We start from the raw sequence: 22,381 nt of genomic DNA, 5'->3' as shown, positions 1-22,381 counted from the left end.
TTATCACCTCGGGGGCCGGGAATGACAGGTGTGCATATTGAAACGGAACAGTGAAAGATAGAGGATTTCATGTGCTAACACTCTGCTCCCCACTTTACCAAAAACTCTCTCGCCCATTATGAGCCGTGGGGAGAAAAGGGCCCATCATTCTCATCATCATCGCTGCCATGGCGGGCAATGTGCCCAACATCCTTTAGTATGTGATCCACTTCTTGAGAGCACTCCCTACCTCACCATGGTAACAGACCACTAGTACAGCCGGGGGGGGTTATAATCAGCCTGAACCCCTTAGCCCCGAGTGTATACACAAACACACACACACACACACACACACACACACACACACACACACACACACACACACACATACTGTATATATATATAGGGCTTCCCAGTGTTTTCAATGAATACAGTGACCTCATTCAGCAGCGGGGGGGCTGTCACATTAAGGACTTGGCCGCCAACACAAGGGCTAAAATATCTCTGTCGATTAAGCCCTGGACTGATTCTAAAGCCAATAACCCAAATACGATTTTACACAAACACATGTGGAGATGCTTTTTGATTTTTGTTTTCCCACTGGTCAAAATGCTGAATGTTTTTCCGTCCGGTCAATAATACAAATTCAGTGGTTTTGATCTCCAAAGTGTTGCTACAGCCATAAACCACAGAGATATGTTAATTTAACCCACTTTTCCCCAAAACACAACTAGGGCATGAAATGAAGTTTGCCCACTCCCCTGTGTGTGATTGTGGGAGTCCAGAAAGAGGGGACATTAGCCCAGTTAGTGACTCCAGTCATTAGCTCCTGGTAGGAAGAGACATCATGTAGAGGCAAGTGAGGAAGAGTGACACACAATTACTTCAAACTGGATATGTTTGTTTACAGGGGATAAAAGAATTAGCATGTCCTGTCCATGTCAATTGAACAATTAATATATTACATTATATTATTTTGTTGGTGCTTTGCTGCAAATCAAAACACTGTTTATGAATTTGCAAATGGAGCCTGTGCAGCAGGAAAAAAATAAACTGCATTTCCACAATTTTGAGAGTGAGACCAATCAACAGACCGAGAAGCGGGATTGTTTGCTTTTAAGTTCATCAACACAAAGCTGGATAACAGCATAAGTTGAAATACTAACTGTGCAAACTACCCTGTGCCCCAGAGCCTGAAAGTGCCTCACTGCATTCATCTGAACAATGCCTATTCCTACAGTTTGAATTCTATCACATTACCATGAAAGAAAGGGACATTTAAGATAAAATATGTAACAATTCCTCATTAAAATAAAACGACTAGCCCTATGTTATATATTTGGTTGACTTGTGTACTTACATTATGCAAAGTGTTCAAACCCAGAGAAGTCTCCCACTGTTTGAATTGGTCACTCATAATGAATCACAATTGTTCATTGAAGTTTGCTGCGTAAAGTGAATGAGACTTTAATACATTACGTCATCTGAGTCACTGCTTCACAACATCATTAAACGTGGTCTTTTGTTTTGAATTAGAGACCCCCATTGCACATTTAGGCCATTTTTTTCCCACATAGGCAAACTATAGTCTCTGGGTCTTTGGGCTTATAATGATACTGTCGTCTATACAGTCTGCTGTGTGCGCTGGACTGGAACAATTTGGCAACGACAGGGCACATACACAATGTAGGCTACTGAGGACCTGAGGTGGTGGGTGGCCCTCGGGGGGACAACAGGGGGACATTTGTCCGCCTTTAAGGTTAATGCAGCTTTGTTTATAGCAAGTCCACTCATAGCTGGATATTTTTAAAAGCCACTCATGTGTCAAAAAGATTGGGGGTTGACCTTATAGTAGAGTCTTTAAGTCTCAGTCACTCTCCGTCCTCTCCTCTCCCTCCCTGTGTTTCCTCTCTCTCCACCATCACCATCAATTAAAGGAAAAAAAGGCCCCAAAAAACTCTATCCAGGTAAATTTTGTAATGTGTGAACCTTAACAAGGGAAATTAGGCTTAATTTCTTCTTGTTCATATTCCCTCTTTTGATGGCTGCATCTATAAGGTGCTTTCATCCTAAGGGTTTTACAGTTTTCCTCTCAATAGCTCATTGAAATTTACACAATGGCAGCGAGCTACCGTGCAAGGTGTTATATTCTGACTCTTGGGAGCAGTTCGGGTCTCAGTGTCTTTCCAAAGTTCACTTCAACATATGGACGGAGGGAAACAGCAGATCAGAACCACTTCATGGATCGCAGCCTCCTTCTGTTTTGGTCAGTCGTCTATGTTAGTCACAACAGAACCAAACTCTGCTTCACAGCCAACACATTGTAAGGAGTGACAGGGAGAAGTCTGGTTAAACCTTTGTCCTGTCTTCTTCTGTTCACCCTACACATGTTCTAATACAGCCAGACTCACAATTTATATCCTCTTACTGACACATTTATTTTCTGTTCTTAGACACCTGAATGAATTCACAATAGTGATTTTAACTGCGGGCCATAAAGACGTTGTGCTAACAAGGCAGTGACAATAAGTCCTTCACACAAACCAATATGTTATGATCATTAAGGTGTCTGACAAGATGAACACAAATAAAGCTTGAATGGTTTTATTTTTACAGTATAACAATGAAAAAACATTTTTACATTTGGTCTATATTTTCTTTGAATTGTGCTGGGACAGATATGCATGTGTTTACTACATAGTTCCAACAAGTCCCGAGCTGATTGTTTGACGTCAGCTTCAGACCTACAGTGTTTGGATCAAACAGGTTGAAAGAAATATTAAAATAAATAAAAAGCTTAGCCTGTTACTTTGACGTGCCAGATATTAAATAAACATATTTAATCATGCATATCATCTGCTGCTGTGTATATAATGATTTTTGCAATTTGTCTCCACTATCTTCTGACTTTTCTCATGGGCAGATGTGTCATTTAAGTAAATATAAGTACCCGACTGGACACAGATCAGAGCCAATGCTAAAATGTACTGTAGTGTGTTTCAAGATGTAGCTACTGCGGTGATTACTTAAAAGCTTAGTTTCAAGATTTGAGAATCACGCACTTGTTTTAGACAAAGGGCCAAAACAGAGAGAAATGCATTTTCACATTTAGTCAACTCAGTGTGGACGTAGCAAACATTTTGGATGATTGTTTTGTAGGACCGTGCATCTCCCATATTACCCTCCCTCTCTTCTCTCTGGAGTAAAGAAGCCAGACGCATTCTCTCCTCCTGTGTTATTGTTGAGAGATACTATGCTGCTTCCAAGACTCACTGTGAACACTGTTGCTCCAATAACACTGGAGAGGACAATGTGAAGGAAGTCAATTCAGCGCCCTATCAGAGCCATTACAGGAGAGGACTGAGCTGGGAGTGAGACGGACGTACAACAAGCAGGGCGCTCCATCAATAAAAGTTTTTGAAATTGATTCAGTCGTTCCTGAACCGATCTATTTTTGGCAGGAGGGAACATCTCTCAGATGTTTTTTATCCTCAAGGGACACAGAAATCATCCAGCTAGGCCTGAGGCAAATAAATAAAACGTGTTTTTATGAGGCGAAGAGAAGCTGTCTTTACGACATTAGATGTTAAATGAAAGGTTTATTTTAGACTGATTTCTGTTTTTGCAAACGTGAGGCAAAAAAACCCTGATGGGGGAACAAACCCCACATTCATTTTACATTAATTCCAGCGCAGTCTGTTCAAGTGAATCAAACTGAACAGGAACACAGAAGCACCGGGAGAAAGTCTCTTTGACAGCTGCAGAGTAAAGTAACCGTAAATCGTGGAGGGATAGATGAAGGGGTTTTTGAGTGCTGAGGGCATACTGCCACGTATTTGACTTATTGATTATGTGTGAAATCCCATCCACTCGACACGGCTGCAAGGTGCGTACATTGGTTATTTATAGCAGGGCGTCCACCCTCACTCACTCCCATGCTGCGGTCAGGAATTTTTGATCAATGCTATATCCGCCAGCTCTTTCTTCTGTCAGCACAGCCCCCGCCTCAGCTGTCGTCCGGTACAATACAGCCTTGTGTTGGGGAAACATGGGGGATCGCATATTAGAAATTTATGGTGAAACCCTGAAACAACCGTGCCTTACTCTACTCTGTGGTGTTCAGGATTTCCTGGCGGTCATAGTGGGCCAAGACACATACCATGCACTCAAAATGTCACAGGTTTGAATCCAGCTTGTGACCTTTGTTGAATGTCATATCTCTGGTGCGTTAAATCGTTCCAGTTTTCTTGCTGCTGTGTTCTTCAGTAAAGCACAAATGTCATGTGTGCAGGAGACAAAGAACATGTGACAAGTTTTTCCTCTAAACTGACAGCTTGGTAATTGACACCATTGTTAAACTAATATCAATAATAAGTCCTGCAAGTGGTTATGTCACAAGATTGTTTTCAGTCATTCAGGGTAATAACATAATTAGCCCAGTTGAAGTTGGCTGTAGCCACTATACTGGAAAACTGAGGTCCCTGTAATTGCAATCACTGACAATGTGCCATAATAGATTCAACATAACTTTGTATGGAGTCAGGCAGATGTTATTCAAACACAGTCTGTAAATGCAGACACAAGTGAATATCAGGCCTGGATTTTGGTTTGTGATTTTTACATGCAGGGGCAAGACTGGCTGGCTCCGGCTGCAAGCTAACAAGAGCCTGTCACAAGTTATTCAGGGTCTAATCAAATCCACTGTCATTAAACACCCTTCCACTCTCGTGTAGTAGTTATGTAGTTATATAAATAACATAAGTATTCCTTTGAATGAGAAGTAAATCACTAGAGAGCCTCATGATTTAGTCTGTCAAAGTTGAATCACATTAAAACAGGCAGACGTAATTTACGTGGGACGGCTGTGATTCCGTGGGTCGGACCGGTCGTCCACTGACCAGAAGATCGACGGTTCGATCCCAGTCTCCCCCTGTCCGTGTTCTGAAGTGTCCTTGGGCAAGATACTGAACCCCAAATTGCCCCGTGCCGTTCTCATAGAAAAAGTGCTGCCCATAGATTAACTGTGTGAATGTTTGTGTGAATGGCAAAACTGTCAGTTATACATTTTACATGCAGATTGTAAATTGTGGCAGCGTCACGATTCACACATAACATTTGCTTCCATGATAAATGTCCTGTAGGGCTCTTGCATGATTTGCTAGGAGAAATGTCCCAATCAGGTCTTTTGGCCCCAATCCCAATCAGTCCTTTATTATTGGGTATCTGCCAATACCAATAACTGGACTGATCAATACAATTTATTTACTAAATGTTGATTTATGTATCTAACAGTCTGAAATACCTGCTGCGCACTATTTAATTTATGATACCTTGTTTTCACAAGGCACTTGATTAAAAAGAATTACGACTTAGTCCTGGTTCATAAAATCTGCTTATAATCTTCAGTGTTGATATGAATGAACCAGAAGGATTCAGCTGAAAGAGAGGATGTATCACTCTGCTGCATTTCTTGACACCACAGAATCACTTGTGATAGTGCAGTTGTGTGGAGAGAGTGAAGATTCTAACCCTCATTTATGGGACTGATGTCTATGAGTGTGTGCATTTCAGTACAGATCCAAATAAAATCCACATCTAACAGATTTAAAAGCGGTTTCACATTAGAGGGTTAGATTTTCTCAGCTGCTGTATGGTAACAAATAGAGGTAGAAACCTGCAACTGCCACCAGTGTGTAGTTGAGATAACGTAATGTGGCTATAAGACTTGATTGAATTTAGGGGGACTGTTGGGCCTTAGAGGTATTTGCTCTGAGTGCCATTCTAGTATTGATCTGTCATTACATTGCTCATGAAATTAACATTAGTTGGTGACAGTAGATTTGTTCCCATTCACACACTTGCATATGCACTGACATAATTTGAGGTGCTCATAAACTGCATTTTCCAGAGCACTCGCAAATGCCAAGCAAATTGAACACGTGTAGAAATTTTTTATCGCAGCTTGGATAAATATTGAATTTGTATAGTTAGATCTTTAGCTTCAACTTCACAGAACTGACAGTTTTGCTTTGCTTTTGAAAAGCTTCCCCTCAGTTTTCTCAAAGATTGTTAAATGTGTGTGCATTGATCTACAGACAGAAGTGCATTCTGCGTTTCAGTGCTGGTGGAAAATGACATCTTAATTTTGGTGAATTCATGTGTAATTTAAAGTGAGACAGACACTTTTCTTAATCTATAGAACAGCTTGTCAGCCTTTGATTGGAGTTTCTCTAGTTTGATTTTCCGGCAGCTGCTCATGTGATGGCTCACTAATGTCATTAAGTCCACAATGGTTTCATCAGCCATTACAGTTGTTTGTTTCATTTTGGTTTGGTACAGATTTCCCTTCCACAGATTGCTCTATGAATTTCCAGAACTTATTAATTGCAATTGATTAATCCAAAATAAATCAATAATTATTTCAAGAAAGCTTGGTTCAAGGTTTAAAATGTAGGTCTGGTAATGTATTTTATTATAAAATTAGCTGATATTCAAAATCAAATTGTCCTAAAGTCAGAAGTGTTTACTTTCCATGTCTGGGATACATAATCAACCATGATTAGACATTCCAGCATATGACTAGACTGCAGTCTACTTACATGTTAGACAATACATCTGAAGCCATTAAAGAATTCTTAACTGCCAAATATCAAACCATGCACCCCTGATAATGTTATACTTTACATAAACTGCAAATTATCTACTATCAATGTAGAAATGTTATTACATCTAATAATACTGAACTTCTTTAACTCACATAACAAAAAAAGTGAAACATTTGAGTTTGTTTTAAAATGTGGACAGATCTTCATCTGAACAGAAACACAACTAATGACACACACATGGTATTGGTCTGGTCTACAGTGAATAAATCACTTAAACTTTCACAGTGTGGGTTGGAAAAAGTATGTAAACCTCTGCTACTGACATCAACAAAAGCTAATTGGAGTCAGGGGACTCGTCACCGAAATAAGATTGGAGGGTTTTTGTAACTCTCAAAAAAGAGATCTTAAAAGACTCAGGAAAAAGTAATCTCAGACATATTAGATATTATTCATCAGTCTACAGTTAGACAAACTCTCCGAGAGGGCAGAGAGACATAATATGACTCCAAAGACACAAGAATACGGGTGGGACACTTATTCACTGTACTTAAGCACATTTTCCATGTATCTGTACTTTTCACTTTTACTCCACTACATATATCAGCAAATATCTGTACTTTCTACTCAACTACTTTTTTACAATTGTTATTATTTAAGTAATCAATAACGAGAGGGGAATTGGTCCACCCATCCAATCAGAGCAGGCAGGTAACAATAAACCCTGCTTTACGGACACGTGGATGACACCACATGAGCAGTATGGAGGCATGTTACTTCAATTGTATTGGATTTGGCTGCAACACTTAGACTCCAACATGTTTTGTAGAGCACTTCACCCACCCCTCCATCGTCATAGTGGTGAGTAGATAATGAGTGAATTTTCATTTTTCGGTGAACTATCCTTCTGTTCATGAGTCTACCTCACAAAGGTGAAGTATAGTGGAGGGAGCATTGTGATTTGGAGCGGCTCTGTTGCCTCTTGGGCTGTACAGTTCAAAAGAAAGTCCCAACTTTAACAAGGTACCTTCCATGATAATGTCAGGGGGTTGTCTGTCGGCTGAATCTCAGTAGAAGCTGGAGGGTTCAGCAGGACCATGATGCTACACCTTGCTACACAGTGATGTCAAACAAAGGAAATCCACCTTTAGGAGCCAGGGCCCGGTCAGAGCTCAGACCTTAACCCGAGAGAGATTCTGTGGAGTGATCTTCAGAGAGTCCTTCACACCATGAGAACACTTGTGAGCTGAAGCCGCTCTATGGGAAGAATGATCCAAAATTCCTCCTGAACACTGAGCAGCTCTGATCTACAGATACGAGACGCTTATTTGAAGTTGTTGCTGCCAAATGAGGCTCAGCTACTTACTCAGAGTTTCATTCCTTTTATGTTTTTTCCTCAATGTTTTATGATTATCATTGTTTGTGTTATTAGTTTAAGCACATTGTGTTTGTCTACACTTGTGACTTGTATCAATCCATCAATAAAATTGTATTTGTATAGCCCCTATTCACAAATCACAATTTGTCTCATAGGGTTTAACAAGGTGTGACATCCTCTGTTCTTAAACCTCAACAAGAGTAAGGAAAACTACATTAAAAAAAAACTTTTAAACAGGGTAAAAGAACATAGAACCCTCAGAGAGAGCCACATGTGAGGGATCCCTCTCCCAGGACGGACAGAAGTGCAATAGATGCAGCAGATGAAGATCAGAGTTACAAAACAGACAATTCCAGCAAACATTTCCCTGTCACTGTATCTGATCAGGCAGACTACCAAATCATTCTATTGCCAGTGGGTTATTATTTTGGTGTTTGGTAGAAGGGTGGTCGTGTCTTACCCAGGCCCAGCAGGTCCACAGCTGGCTCTGTGCTTTTCTTAGGACTGGCTCTGCACTCTGTCTGCTGAGAGGCACAAAGACAAAGAGAGAAAGAACAGAAATGAGTTAGTCGTAACGTTCAATTTGCTCCGGCTGACTTCTGTAAGCTCTAAATTTCACGTTATTATTGATACCTGCAATTATGTGTAAGGATTAGACCAGTCAATTACAATGTGGACATTACAAGTCAATATTGACCTTTAATAAACAGAAAGTGTCACCCACTGGCCTTAAAGTTGAGCTTAGCTTTAGTCCAGGCAGGCTACAAAGTCAAGCTTAGCCACAGCGACTGCAGCAGATCTCTAAACCAGCACACATCAACTAAACCCCTCCTATGTATTCAATTGACAAAGCTCATATTGTGTACCTTATCTAAGCTGCTTTACCTCCTACTCTTCCTCCTAGCCACTTTTCATTTTCATATGGAATCTGACCAAATCAATGTCATGTGATGTCATTGATGCTGCTCTGTTCTGTGCCGGGGTCTTTTAGCTGCTGCTCTCCCTCCCTCCCTCACTTACCATAAAGGCTCATGAAAGGCTAGGGAGGCTCTCTACCTTAAGCTTTCCATGTGCACACACACGTGGAAGAGCAGGGAAGTCCCACAACAGAGCCATAGACTTCAGTCTGTAAACCAATTATGGATGTCACTGATCATGATGAGTCTCATATCTTGTTATTAACCCCCCAAAAAACAGATAAGTCACTCTTCATTAAAACGTCAAAGTTTCTATTGTTTATTTAGATTTTTTTTAAGTGGGCCTGTTGAGTTTTGGACCACTAGTCATGAGATGTATTGTTTTGATGGCCAAGGGTCCCTGATAAGTGAAGATCTTCTCTCTTAATAAAACACATTACTGCTGATGGATTTACACAACCCCACTGAATGACAGTTGGACGTGGTTATGTGCCAAGAAGCATAAAAGGGCACTAACAAAAAGTCAGGGGTAGGAGAACTGCTAGATGATGGAAATACAGACGGTAAAGGAGGTATTAAGTGATTTTTCTTGGCTGTAAACACAACACTTATATGCAGTATCATCACCTTAATAATTTGTTACGGTGAATGCAAAAAACCATGAGACACATAAAGCAACATTAGCATTTATTTCCAGTAATGTTTCTGCCCACCCTATGAATACAACTCCAACATTCACTCTCCTTTTAGCACCGCTTGGGTCTCCACCAACTGAAATAACTGGCTCTGTTTAAGCTGCTGAATGTTCCATCACGGTCTCCAGTGACTCACATGCTTACTGTATTGCTCTCTGTGCTGTGCAGATAGCGCACAGTGAGTACATCAGAGCATTGCATTGAAAATAATGTATCTGCTGCTGTCGTTTATGGAGTTAATGAAAGCGGTGCAAATGAACTGAATGGAAAACAGGGAAGTTGTGCATTTGTTACTATAAGCAACACCTTTCAAAACACATTCTTTTTTAGTTAATACACAATATTGATTAGTGCAGCTTTTATAAAGGAGGAGAAAAATGCGAACATAACGAAGATTTTACAAGGCTCCTCATTCTGTATTGTAGGATGTATATGCCACAACTTGCAATTGGCAGAAATCTGCTCCATTAGTAAGAATCAAAAGAAATAAAAAAATGTCCAGACTAAACAGATAATAAGGTTTCTGGAGGTCTGGAAATAACAGGCAGTAGAGAGAGTAAATACACATTCGTATATACCCTAGTAAAGCAAAGTCACAGTAAAGGTAAACAAATGTATAGAGGACCTCACCTAAATTCTTTCCTTACATTAAATCAATTAGCCAACAGACAGAAAATCAGTGGATGACACAATAGATAATTACTTAATCTTTTCATTCATATATTGAGTAAAAATACCAAAGACAAGCTGGTTACACCTTTCAGTTGTTTGTCCGTGGTATACCTCCCTGGTAATATTGTTTATAATAAGCAATCGTTCAAATTGAGTTTTTAAATTGACTGCGAAGAGAAGAGTAGAATGAAAAAGAGGCAGTGTGGGAAGGAAAAAAAAACAAATTAAAAGACAGATAGGAAGAGAAAGAGGGAGAGATTAAAAGTCAAAGGGTACCAGAATGAGGCAGGCGTATGAAGAGAGGGGAGGACGGGAGGAGATAGATGTTAGAGGGAAAAATGTGGTGAGGGAGAGGGAGTATAAAAGGTTAGCACGTGGGCCATGAGAGATCTACAACGCTGGTAACAAACCCAATTTCCCCCCAACAAAAGATCGATGGGCCACATTAGATTCAATGTCGTTCCAATCCAAAGCAATGAAAACAATTACCGTGTCCACGCCTAATCAAGAATGCATTGGCTCCGAATTGATGTGTGTGGAGACTGCAGCAAAGCTTGAACAGCAGCGGTCTGTGTACTGCAGCAGAAGGTTGGTGGGTGTTGGGCCTTCAAATAGACCAACAGTGAAGTGCAGGGAAAGAAATAAAACAGGGGACTATTGTACTTTTTTCTTTTTGTCATATCTAATGTATAATATATGTAAAAGTAATCCCCATGAGACAAAGAGCTCATTAGTCATTAGTCTGCTCTGAACGTCTTTTTTTCACTTCTGTGACGAGCTGATGTCGACCAGTGACTGTCTTTATTCAGTCATTCACCAGTACAATTTACCTGAGTTGTACAATCGACATATACAGTGAACTCCTGCATACAAACAGTGCAGGTTTACTATATATTTGTTTGGTGACAACAGAATAACATTGTATTAGCAACGATAGCTTATATGGATCATGATATCTGTCAATAAATAGGTACGGGACATAATATTTACCACAAACAGTTCGTCAGTTCGTAATCTTTGTTCATGCAGATGTTAGTGATGTTCTGTCTCAGATTCAGGTTCCAACATGGACGGCTTTTACCAGTTGCTTAGTTTTACAGTTTGCTTTCAGAGTCAACACACCGGTTAGAGCATGAGGTGGTGCTCACAATCACAGGCTGTGTTGCCCCTCAGTCGGCTTCTGTGTTCAGCCAATCAGAAGAAAGAAGGCTTTGAAGGAGGCCTCTAATGAAGACCTGAGCTCGAGCCTGAGTTTCAGTCAGAGGCTGCACTGAGGGGATGCGCTTCAGGAACTTTTTTAGAACTGTGAATAATAAGTTCCCCAGTAAAACGACAGAACTGGAAATGAGCATAATAGGTCACATTTAAGGAATCACAGGGAATGATAGCAAAGATAAAAGTAGGGTTAAGATAAGGAAAATGTAAAAAACAACTTAGTGGGATACTATTATATCATTTAAAGCCACTTACGCCAAGTAATTGACCATTTATAGCAAATGATTGTACAGTTTGTTTTGCTGAACGAAAAGAGTCAGATCTTTGAAGACTCTGCTTCATTACCACGTGCATGATTATTAGAGATTGGAGATGGTGTCAGCGGGAAATGTCAGGTAATAGAGTCTGTCTGTAAGATTGACCTAATAGCATTGATTACTCATCAGCTGGTAGAGAACAGCTAGTAAATGAGTCTACCTTGTTTTGACCTTTTTGGCATTTTAGTGGATTTGCCTTCAGTTGAAGGCCTAAATCAAATTATTCTGCTCTGCGTGTAACAGTCTGGAACAGTCTTGATATAATTTTCAGCTAAATACAAGAAAATATAATTAAAAGGCTGCACTATCCATATTTCTCTTCTGACACCGATACCAAATATCTCAACTGAGGGTATCTGCAGGTTCATATCCAATACCTAGGTTTTATATTTCCATAAAATGCAAATCTATATAAGTAATTATGTGGAATTCATTGAAATTATTATGTAAGGTAACATGAGGTGATGGAATTAAAGGATGCATGATTTGCCATGACTGAATGAGTGTTCTTTTTTTTTACAGCATTTCACAGCCCTTTGCTTAAAACAGAATCCTTTCAGAGCATAAAGTCCTCTGAAACAGCATTTACACTGAAACTTTATTTAAGGCCCAAACTGAGAGCATTTCTCTGATCCCCTTAGCAGAAAAGCAAACACATCCACAAAACTTGCTGAACCAAACACTTGCTGAACAGAAGAAAATAAATAGACCCATTAATACAACAAATAGAAAACAAAATGACAGTTTAATACAATTAGCTTTCACTGCAAGTTTTACAGAGCAAATGTGGTTGGTCAGTAATTATAGTCATAAGTCAACTATATCTTATATATTCTTATATTTAGTCTTATATTGCTGAGGTTCCTTGCTGATGTTGGATTAGGACCTAAATGGTCAAAAAAGAATCATCAATAATGATCTGCTATCACCTTTTTGTATTTCTTCATTCCTAGATCTTGAAGAAAGTCAGTTTCAGTTTAACTGCCACATATTACAGTGCAGTGTACACATCAATAACATGGTTATTGATGGAGAAATTCTATCTAACGTGGATTTGTCGCATTACGACCAACAGCAAGTTTATATAATAAGTTTAGTACCTAGAGTCTGGGAAACAATAAATAGAAAGAAAATAACTGGTCCTATCTGAACCCGAAGTTCTCCTGACAAAAGCCCTCATCTCCGGTGAGACGATTGGCAGGGAGAAAGCAACGAAAAAAAAGACTGCTATGCTTGTCCATACGATTTTCGACATTTCAGACCATGTGCAGTGTTACACAATTGAGATTGCATAGCCTTTCAATGCTGCAACCCACACAGCTGTTGGGACACAGAATGAAGTAACAAGAAAACCATAAATGTCACTGTGCACAACAAGCCTCAATATGTTCAGAGGGATTCAGATCGACATGCTGGAAAAATTAGTCTGAAAACCGACAGACGAGTTGAGTTTCACTGCTGAAAAACTGGTTTGGGTTCTCCCTCGTAATTAGTTATCCAGGTTGACACCAAGTGATGAGGCTGACATGTGGCCAGCGACAGACTGTGATTGGCTGTCAGTCTCCGTTGTGTTTCAAGAGAAAGACAGAGGAATTGGAATGGAGGCGAGCAATCAATAACCAACCTCCCCACCACCACCACCACGTGAACAGTCTTTGGCAGTGACAGAGATGCCAGTTTGAATGAAAAGCACTGAGCAAACCAAACCCTCTGATGACAGCTGTCACATCAGATTGCTGTCAAATACACAGCAGAAAACAGCCATCGGCTGACGGCTGTTACACTGAATGTCTGGGTCTCCTGTAAGTTCCTCCCTCATGTACTCAACAGCGTCTGCTGACGCCAAGACAAGACGAGTGACAGTGACAAGTGAAGTACTGCTAAGGCCCATCAACCCTCCATGGTAACCTGCTGTCTTGATTAACGATCATTTACATTGCCACAGCAGTTATTGAATTAGTACAAGCTAGTGCAGTGTCCATTCTAAACATGTCTCTTCAGAATGGACCGTTTTTCTTGGCCTGGGGTAATTCTGGTTGCAGCTTTCTTTCTGAAATTGTAAAAGTTACCTGCAGTAATTGAGCGAGTAAAGACCGTCTCCTGGAGAACACAGACCCCTCAAGCTGAACCACCGCTGCTGCACAAAGAGCTGTTCACCTGTTCATTCAAAGTTCAGTGAAGCTCCACTTTGTACCAAAAAAAAAAAAACCTGGAGAATCTGTCATCATAAACGTACTGTTGAAAATGTCACTTGAGTGGATGAGTCAGCCGCCGCTGCTAAAGAGCATAGGTCAGCTGCTTCTTAAAATTTTAATAATATTGAATGTATAATGTTTCCAAATTGCACTAAAGTCAACAATAGGCAAGGTAGTTTTATTTATAAAGCACATTTCATACACAGAGGTAGATTCAAGGTGCTGTACATAGAGATACAAACAACACAGAGACAAGATGAAAAAAACCTATTATAAATCAAAAAGCAGTTTAAAACACGTAGTAAAAAGGACGAAATGGAAACATCTGTATACAAATTTAAGAATAAGTTGAAGGAGAAAATGAATACACAAAGTACATAAAAATGTGTAAAATAATAAACTATAATAATATAATAAAGTACAACGATGGTATGACCATGTCTTTTTTTTTCTCAAGATATGCGTTCCACAGATTGACAGAGATTTCTGGGATTGGTAGATAGAACAGACTTTAATTCCAAGAGCAGCTATTCAATTACATGTCTTTGAAATTAAAAAGTCACCAAAAATGGCAAATATCCATTTGTGCTGCTAAAAGGCTTCAAACACATGGCAGCAGCTTATCACCGGACCAAAGAAAATTAGCAGCTGTATGTGGCAGCGATTGGATGAGATAACTTACTAGGTTTTGCTGAGCTAGGAAGGATGACAGTCCAAGTCAAAGTGACCAACAATGAAACCCGAGTCAGTCCCGATGAAAAGCGCAAACTTCCTGCACGTTAATGTTCTTCCATTAACTCAAAGGGCAAAATCCCAAGGTCATGAATGATCATATACGCTCAGATCAGAGCAGTTTTATTAGAAAGACCTTGTACTGTATATGGTTGTGACCACAGTTGATAATTAACGGTTTCCAGCATCTCCAGATTAAATTCAACATGATAAATATTCAACAAATGAAGTTAGAAAAGGATTTTAAATATTTCTGAAATATTTTTTTAATTTATGCTGACAAACCAACGCCAGGGGACTCACAAAGCAAAGAATTAATCACGATAGCGAGCGAGCTCCCAGAAACGGTGAAGCTGTGTATAAATATTCATTTAGTACATGAAACTGGACCTCAGATCCCTTGGGTACCTGTGGCATCCTAATTACATCAAAGCATGAGATAATGCAGTTATAAAAAGTGCTCGATGAGACGATAAGTAGCTGTTTGAAAGCAGGAAGCAGCTTGTGTGTCTGGCATTTACGCTACGGCATGTAGTCTTTTATCACGTTCAGCACGTGCACAACAGGTCAAACATTAGAGAGGAGGGAAAAGAGAAAGCTGCTGCTGTGGAGGCTAAATGGTAAATACTAGTAAGGAGCAAATGATGTGGTTCTCATCGTCAAAGGTTTGTAAGACAGCTCAGTTTCAGTTAACAGATGAAACTTTACCAGTGTGGTGGTTATATTTTGCTCTAATACACTATTTGTAAGTCACATGACTAGTACAAGCAGCAGCATCGTGTATCACCCTGATAAAGACACAACAGCTGTTAACTTTTCAATAGACAACGTTCTGAGTCTTATTTTATCGGTTCTCTAAACCGATCAATTGTCAATTAATTTTGTCTGAAGTTGACCCTGAAGAAAGTTTTCTTCTGCCTTTCATTTCTATCTCATCTTGATTTCTGCATTCGGTGAGAAAAAATCCAATAAATGAAGTTGAAAACCTTTTAACTCAAACCAAGAGCAGGTATTACTCTCCCCTAAGTATGGAATTGTAATTTTCACTAGTGAGGCATAAAATGGATTTGCTCCCAGCAGTATTTCTGAATTAATGAGCCCATATGTACCTGAGTGCACGTTATAGGTCAACAGTAAAAGTTTCCTTAATTTAAATTTGCTACTAAGCAATAACTGCCTAAACTGTGGAACACTCACAATCTGCATCACTTCCTTTGACTCGACTCATCAGGCCATTGTAAATAACAGACTATTAAACTGTGTTGGTATCTCTGGTACCAGAACTTCTAGTAAACACCTTTTTTCACCATTATCTTATTGATAGGACAGTGGACAGCAAGCGTAAAATGGACGGAGAGCTGGGTGGGAATCAAACCCATGGCTGCTCCCGAGGGACTCAAGCCCCTGTAATAGACAGCTGCATCCTTTCTCATTTAGATTAGTGTAACTCCCTGTTTACTTGCAGTAATAAGTCTTTTCTACTGTGTTGAAGTATATTCGTACAGAGTTGCCAGCTACAACAACAATGTGCACTAGTTGCATAAGTTATGCAAGTTACCCATCAAAGACATTCAGGGAACAATTTGTCTTCTTAACATTATAACAGCTGCCTCTACAGGAGTCAGAGGAGATGCAAGTTTGAACATTACATCCTTACAACTCTTTTTGAGTTTGTAACCACTCTATGTAAAATCTTTTAGACCCAACAGCTGAACCGACTCCTCAGTCCCCCATTACTCCACTTGTTGCCTCCCGTCATTGAACTTGCATGACGTACAAGGCCCTGCATGCATCTGACCTCTTCTCATTTAGTAGAAGTAGTGGTTGTCCTCTCATTATCTAGTTAAGGCCTCTTCTCTTTTCTCTCCGATCATGTTATATCTAGAGGCAACTCTGGCTTTTGAGGGTGAAGCTCTTAATCTTGGAGCAGCCTTCCCTTTCCATCAAATCTGCTACACCTGTGGTTTGTTTGAAAAACCTGCCAAATCCATTTCTTTAGTTATGCTTATTTTGGCGAGGTGCTTTATGTTTATGTATATGAATTCATGTGTAAGAATATGTGTGTATACACAAGTTTGATGCATGTAGACATGCAGACTTAAATGTATGTAGATTATTTGCAATGTGTATATTATCTAATAGGAGACATTTTGTAAGGATATATGTTACAAAGTCCTATAAAAATAAAATATCATGCTTAATATTATTATTATATTGTCTTGTAAATAACAGCTAAAATCACATCATTGTCAGGTAAACCTCTGATCATATCAGATCAAAGAAAAATCAGATCAAGGGCTAACCTAACTGACATATTTGATCTCAAAGACTACATCAGAGTATTCTATTGATTTTAGTTAATTATTTATCTCTTGTTTTCTTTGTGTAAGAACATTACATTCAGAGATTGAAGAGTACAAACATCTGTCATTAGTATTATTAGTATGTTTAAAATTGCATTTGTATTGTTTGAATATGACATTTAATATGTTTTGAATCCTTTAAATCCATTAGAGTGGCACTGTATAATCTTGATCTGAACAGTAACAATGATCTCTGGGTTCACTGAGAAACAAGGGGCTGAAATGTTATAGTTAAATAAATAAATCTAGATTTTTTTAGTTCAAGGTGTCACATGGTCAGTGTATTTGACATAATTCAGGTTGTTTTCCAGTTGGTTGGATCAAAGTCTTGGGTCATAGAAACACTCACGTTGTGAGATTTTGGTCCTCAGCTAGTGACACTGAGAAAGAAGCCTGTCTTTGTTTGGTAAAGTCATAATTCATCTTTTGAGTGTGTTCAATAAACACACCATACATGAGCTGTCTACATCTTTGGTGGGTGACGGCCTTCAAAAGAAACACCATTCTAACTCAGGGGGGCATGTGTCACAACCTACCCTGCACAAATAACGCCTGGAACCCACAAAACACACACACACACACACACACACACACACACACACACACACACACACACACACACACACACACACACCTGCAGCGCGTGCCCCCTCGCAGAGAGGCTGCTACTGTACAGTCTCCACTGAGACTATAATCAACAGCCTTACGCAACACAGCGCTCCACTGTCCTCCATCACACGTACGAGAGGCAGATGAAACAAGCGTCTTATTCTCAGAGGAGAGGCAGAGTGAGGTGATGGAACAAACAAAGAGCGGACAACACTTTAAAAAAAGAGGGAGAGAAAAACAAATATTGTAGAAGGGGACGAGCAGGAGATGAGGGTGCAAATTGGTTAGCGGGGAGAGCGAGGGTATAGGGGCGCGGGAGGGAAGGAGGGAGAAATACAAAGGACAAACACAACAGCGAGAGGAAATAGAGGACGGAGAGGAGAATGAGAATAAACATGAGGATGATTGAGGGAGGCATGAGACAGATAGCTGCAGACAATGCAGCTGACAAGGAGGACTCTAACAGGGGCAATCAAAGCTCCTGCTGCTGGAGCGGCAGTAGAGGTAGTTGTTCTACAATAGTTTGATTTACCTCCATGATATTTTATTCAACTCAAATACAGAAAGAAACAGAGCTTTGTTTCTATTGTGCAGTTAGTAAAAGAAGCCACCTTATGTTCCTCATCTGCTCCTATTCTATTTTTTGCTTTAAATGCAAATTCAAAACGTTTTTCCCCAGGTGTGTTGGTGAATTCATGACAATGCACACGTCCACTGCACTGAATCCATCACTACATCAATGTCGATATACTGAATGTATCTGCAGATACTTTGCCCTTTTGTCTGTCCATTGGAGCTAACAGTAAACAAGGAAGGACTTATACATGCACCTCAGTGAATCTGGAATTGTGCATGGATGTTGGACAGATGATTCTCTCCTCTGTGTAAATTGTGGTCCCCGTCATTGCCCTTGATAAAGGAAAATCTTCGATCCGTCACTGCCATGTCAAATGAAACTGAGCACATCTCGCAGTCCATGACTTTTAGCAGATGGAAGACTTTTAATGTGACATTTTTTATGCAGGAGAAGTTGATGAAATAAAAGCTCAGCACTCATGCACATAAACTGCAGGTGTTTCAGATTAAAAGCCTACCAGCTGTGCTGCTGGAGGACTTTGAATGTAAAAAGGTCATTCTTACCCAACACCATCGTTGAACACAGACAGGAGCCTACAGTCTTTCACCTCATACAACCACCTTAAGTGACAGACACTTCACACTTCAGCTGCTTTCAGACTGAACTCCCGATAATCTCCGGACATTCTCTGTGGTTTCCCCAGTCAGCCCCCCCAGTAAAATAAAGGAAATAAATTGATATGAGAACACAGCAGGAATTCCTCCAGAGGATTCAGTGGGCATATTGATGATATTTCTAACAAGTGACAGATGCAAAGCTGAAAAAAAAAAGAATACAAACATCTCAGGATGAAACATACACGTAGAAGAAACTGTCAAAGATGTCAAGAGAGCTTTTGTTGATAAGGCCGCCGCAGGTTCTCTGCAGCAGAATGTGTACGTCACGTCCTGCCTCTGCCTGCTGCTCCGCCCCCTCACCTCAACTCTCTGCAGATTTCTGTGTCGTTGTGAACGCGTCTGAGCGAACGATCAACTGCTGTGTTAGTGTGAATGACAAACACTGGAGAAAGTCTGGACGCCATCCCGCAGATATTCTCCAGATTTCATGTCTGACAACGGCTTTGCATGACATGATGCCACCCCAGACAGTTCCGTTTGCTGAGGAGGATCATGAGATGTGGTTGAAAGCCCTAAAAGATCCTGGTAATTGGACCTTGAGTAGAGATTGTTTTGACAATATTTTTCCTTCAACGTTACGCTTCTGTCAGTACAACAATTCCTGTGCACGTTTCAACTTGTCTTCCATCAGCTCAAATACATAACCTCAATGTAGCCTTCCATGCTCAAATGAGAGTTTTAAAAGGAGAAACTCAACAGTGCCCCGAGTATGACATTTCCGATGATTATCAATAGGTGTGGTAGCTGCAGTGGTGACAGCAGAGGTGCTGCAGTACTGATAGCAGCAGTCGTTCCAGTAGCGCTGCAGGGAGTGGATTGTCTTCCTGTGGGTGACAGCTGCCTTATTAACACTATAAAAGAGAATAATAAAACTGCCATCGGCTGATGAGCAAATGATGCCGAAGACAGACAGCTGCAGCAGAGGGAAGAGGAAGAAAGAGAAGGAGAACCAGAGAGTTCATCGGGAGAGGAAGGGGAGGATAAGGGGGTCAATTATGGGGGTAGAGAGGAAAAAGGAGGCATTAAGACAGGTGGGGAAAGGGCAAGAGTGGGGAGAGTGTTGGATGTGGAGCGAGGGAGATGAAGAGACGGAAAGATGAAGAGGAAAGGAGGCAGTGAAGGAAGAGAGGAAGAGGAGGTTGACAAAACAACATTAGTAGAACAGAAATGGGAGGGACAGAGAGGGAGGGGACAGACGAAACAGTGACTGATGATGAAGAAAGAAATGGAAGAGGAGAAACAAAGGATGAAGAGAGGAGATGACAAGAGAAGAAAGATCATGAGACAGTAAAGTGAGGAGGAGACAGTGGGCAGGAAGCCAAAGGTGTGTGTGTGTTGTGTTCAAGTACCGAAAAGAGTGTTTGTGCATGTGTGTGTGTGTGTGTGTGTGTGTGTCTATGTGTGTGTGTGCGTGTGTGTGTTGTGTGTGTGTGTGTGTAGAAGGGAAGTGTGTGCATTATCAATACAGACTGAAACATTCTTATCATAAAGTCAGCAGCACCCGATCGCTAAAGGAAGCACACAAGTATGTGTGTGTGTGTGTGTGTGTGTGTGTGTGTGTGTGTGTGTGTGTGTGTGTGTGTGTGTGTGGGGGTGTGTGTGTGTGTGTGTGTGTGTGTGTGTGTGTGTGTGTGTGTGTGTGTGTGTGTGTGTGTGTGTGTGTGTGTGTTTGTGGAACAGCAGTAAGTCAGAGGCTGTTAAGTGTACTGGGCTGCTGCAGTTCTGCACCATTCAACATGATCTGTCATTCATGGACACATGCACACACAAACACACAAACACATACATAATCTAAAAGGTTTTGTCACAGAGAGAAGATCTTAAGCTGCCACATGCAAGCATCTCTTCCACCCAGTGGTATTCATCTGACAGTCATGGAGCACCCACAGCAAAGAGCGCGCGCACACACACACACACACACACACACAAGCACCCACTCACACACACACACACACAAGCAAACACACATACACAGAGTGGAGTGTTTGAGAAAGGTCACAGTTTTGGTCTGACGGCTGAAGCGTGGCGACCCTGTTCAGGGAAAGAATAATCAAATCAAAACGTTGGCAACTAACACACACACTCACATCAATTGAAACAAAATCGTTTTAGGTATTTTTTTAAGTTAATCTTATTCGTCACTTAACAGTATCCGAACACTGGGAATCTTGTTAGGCTGTAATGTTTCAAAAAGTGGCAGCTTGCTTCAGGTCAGAATTTAAGGAACACACTGACACACATACACATGCAAACACACACACACACACACACACACACACACACACACACACACACACACACACACACACACACACACACACACACACACACACACAAACAACACATGCAAACTTAACAGATGCTTTAATTACGGGGATGCACATCCAAGGCCCAGCTGGCGTAGAGGAGCACACATGACAGACTGAGACACACATGGCTTTAAGGGGAACACGCACACAGCTGGATTTGGGAGCGGCACACACAACAAGCTGGTGCTAACATGGAACATTGGGCCAATGATCTACTTCGGATGAAAAGAAGTTGCCTTCAGCTTTCACTCTTTTTAACCTCTAGAAATGAAAAGTGTGTGTGTGTGTGTGTGTGTGTGTGTGTGTGTGTGTGTGTGTGTGTGTGTGTGTGTGTGTGTGTGTGTGTGTGTGTGTGATTCCAACACAGCAGGAGCAGGACTGGACCTCACGTTGTTGCTATGAAACCAATCACCACAGTTCTGCATAAGGTAATTGGACCTTATGGTGGTTAACGTAAAGTGTCTTGGATTTACTGCTTCAACAACAGTCACACATCTCTGGTGTGGGTGTGTCCATGTCCAATGGAGAAAGTTGTGTGGAGAGAGAGAGAGAGAGAGAGAGAGAGAGAGAGAGAGAGAGAGAGAGAGAGAGAGAGAGAGAGAGAGGCTCTACATGGTGACACAAGTAAAAGTTGCTGATCTCATTTTTATATATCTATGGGATTATAAACATGAATATAGTAATGTATTCATTAATATTCATCTATACAGATACAGTAGAGCAATGGTATCCTGAGCAGAGATTGAAGTCACACTCCCTCTGTGTGTGCTGTGATTCGAGCTTCTTCTCTGTTCTTGGTTTTAATAGGCAGCACAGCTCTGGTTTTATATTAGTGCATGTGCGTCCTTTCCTGTGTAAAGATGGCTCCAGCTCCAATAAGCAGTGATGTAGACATGACACCCAGTTGGAGATGCCAATTCTCACCTCTTTCCTGCGCTGTGACGTCTTTCAGAGACACAACCACTGTAAACACACCTGTTACCTGGCCACCAAACTGTCACTGCAACTTCACCACATTTCTATACAGTCTATGGGCTACACACAGCAAGGCTCTGCACTGCTAACAATGCCAGACATGCCAACTAGCTGCTAACCGCCATGTATATCTGAGAATTTGCTACATTCACTGCTGCAAGTATGTATA

The 22,381-nt window shown here is 40.7% G+C and overlaps 1 protein-coding gene across 10 annotated transcripts in view; it reads right to left on the bottom strand.

Annotated features, from left to right (window-relative positions):
* LOC117775140 (stromal membrane-associated protein 1-like) overlaps positions 1-22,381 on the bottom strand; it is a 101,107-nt gene that overhangs the window by 26,391 nt on the left and 52,335 nt on the right. For 7 of the 10 annotated variants that reach the window (XM_034608038.1, XM_034608035.1, XM_034608040.1 and 4 more), the window contains one exon: positions 8,420-8,483. In XM_034608038.1, coding sequence (XP_034463929.1) covers positions 8,420-8,483 — 64 coding nt within the window. The remainder of the gene's footprint in view (positions 1-8,419; positions 8,484-22,381) is intronic. The other 3 variants (XM_034608036.1, XM_034608041.1, XM_034608044.1) reach the window with 1 other exon arrangement.

This window comes from Hippoglossus hippoglossus, chromosome 15 (genome assembly GCF_009819705.1).
Source record: "Hippoglossus hippoglossus isolate fHipHip1 chromosome 15, fHipHip1.pri, whole genome shotgun sequence".
Classification (NCBI taxonomy): domain Eukaryota; kingdom Metazoa; phylum Chordata; class Actinopteri; order Pleuronectiformes; family Pleuronectidae; genus Hippoglossus; species Hippoglossus hippoglossus.
This window is presented reverse-complemented; position numbering and strand designations above follow the sequence as displayed.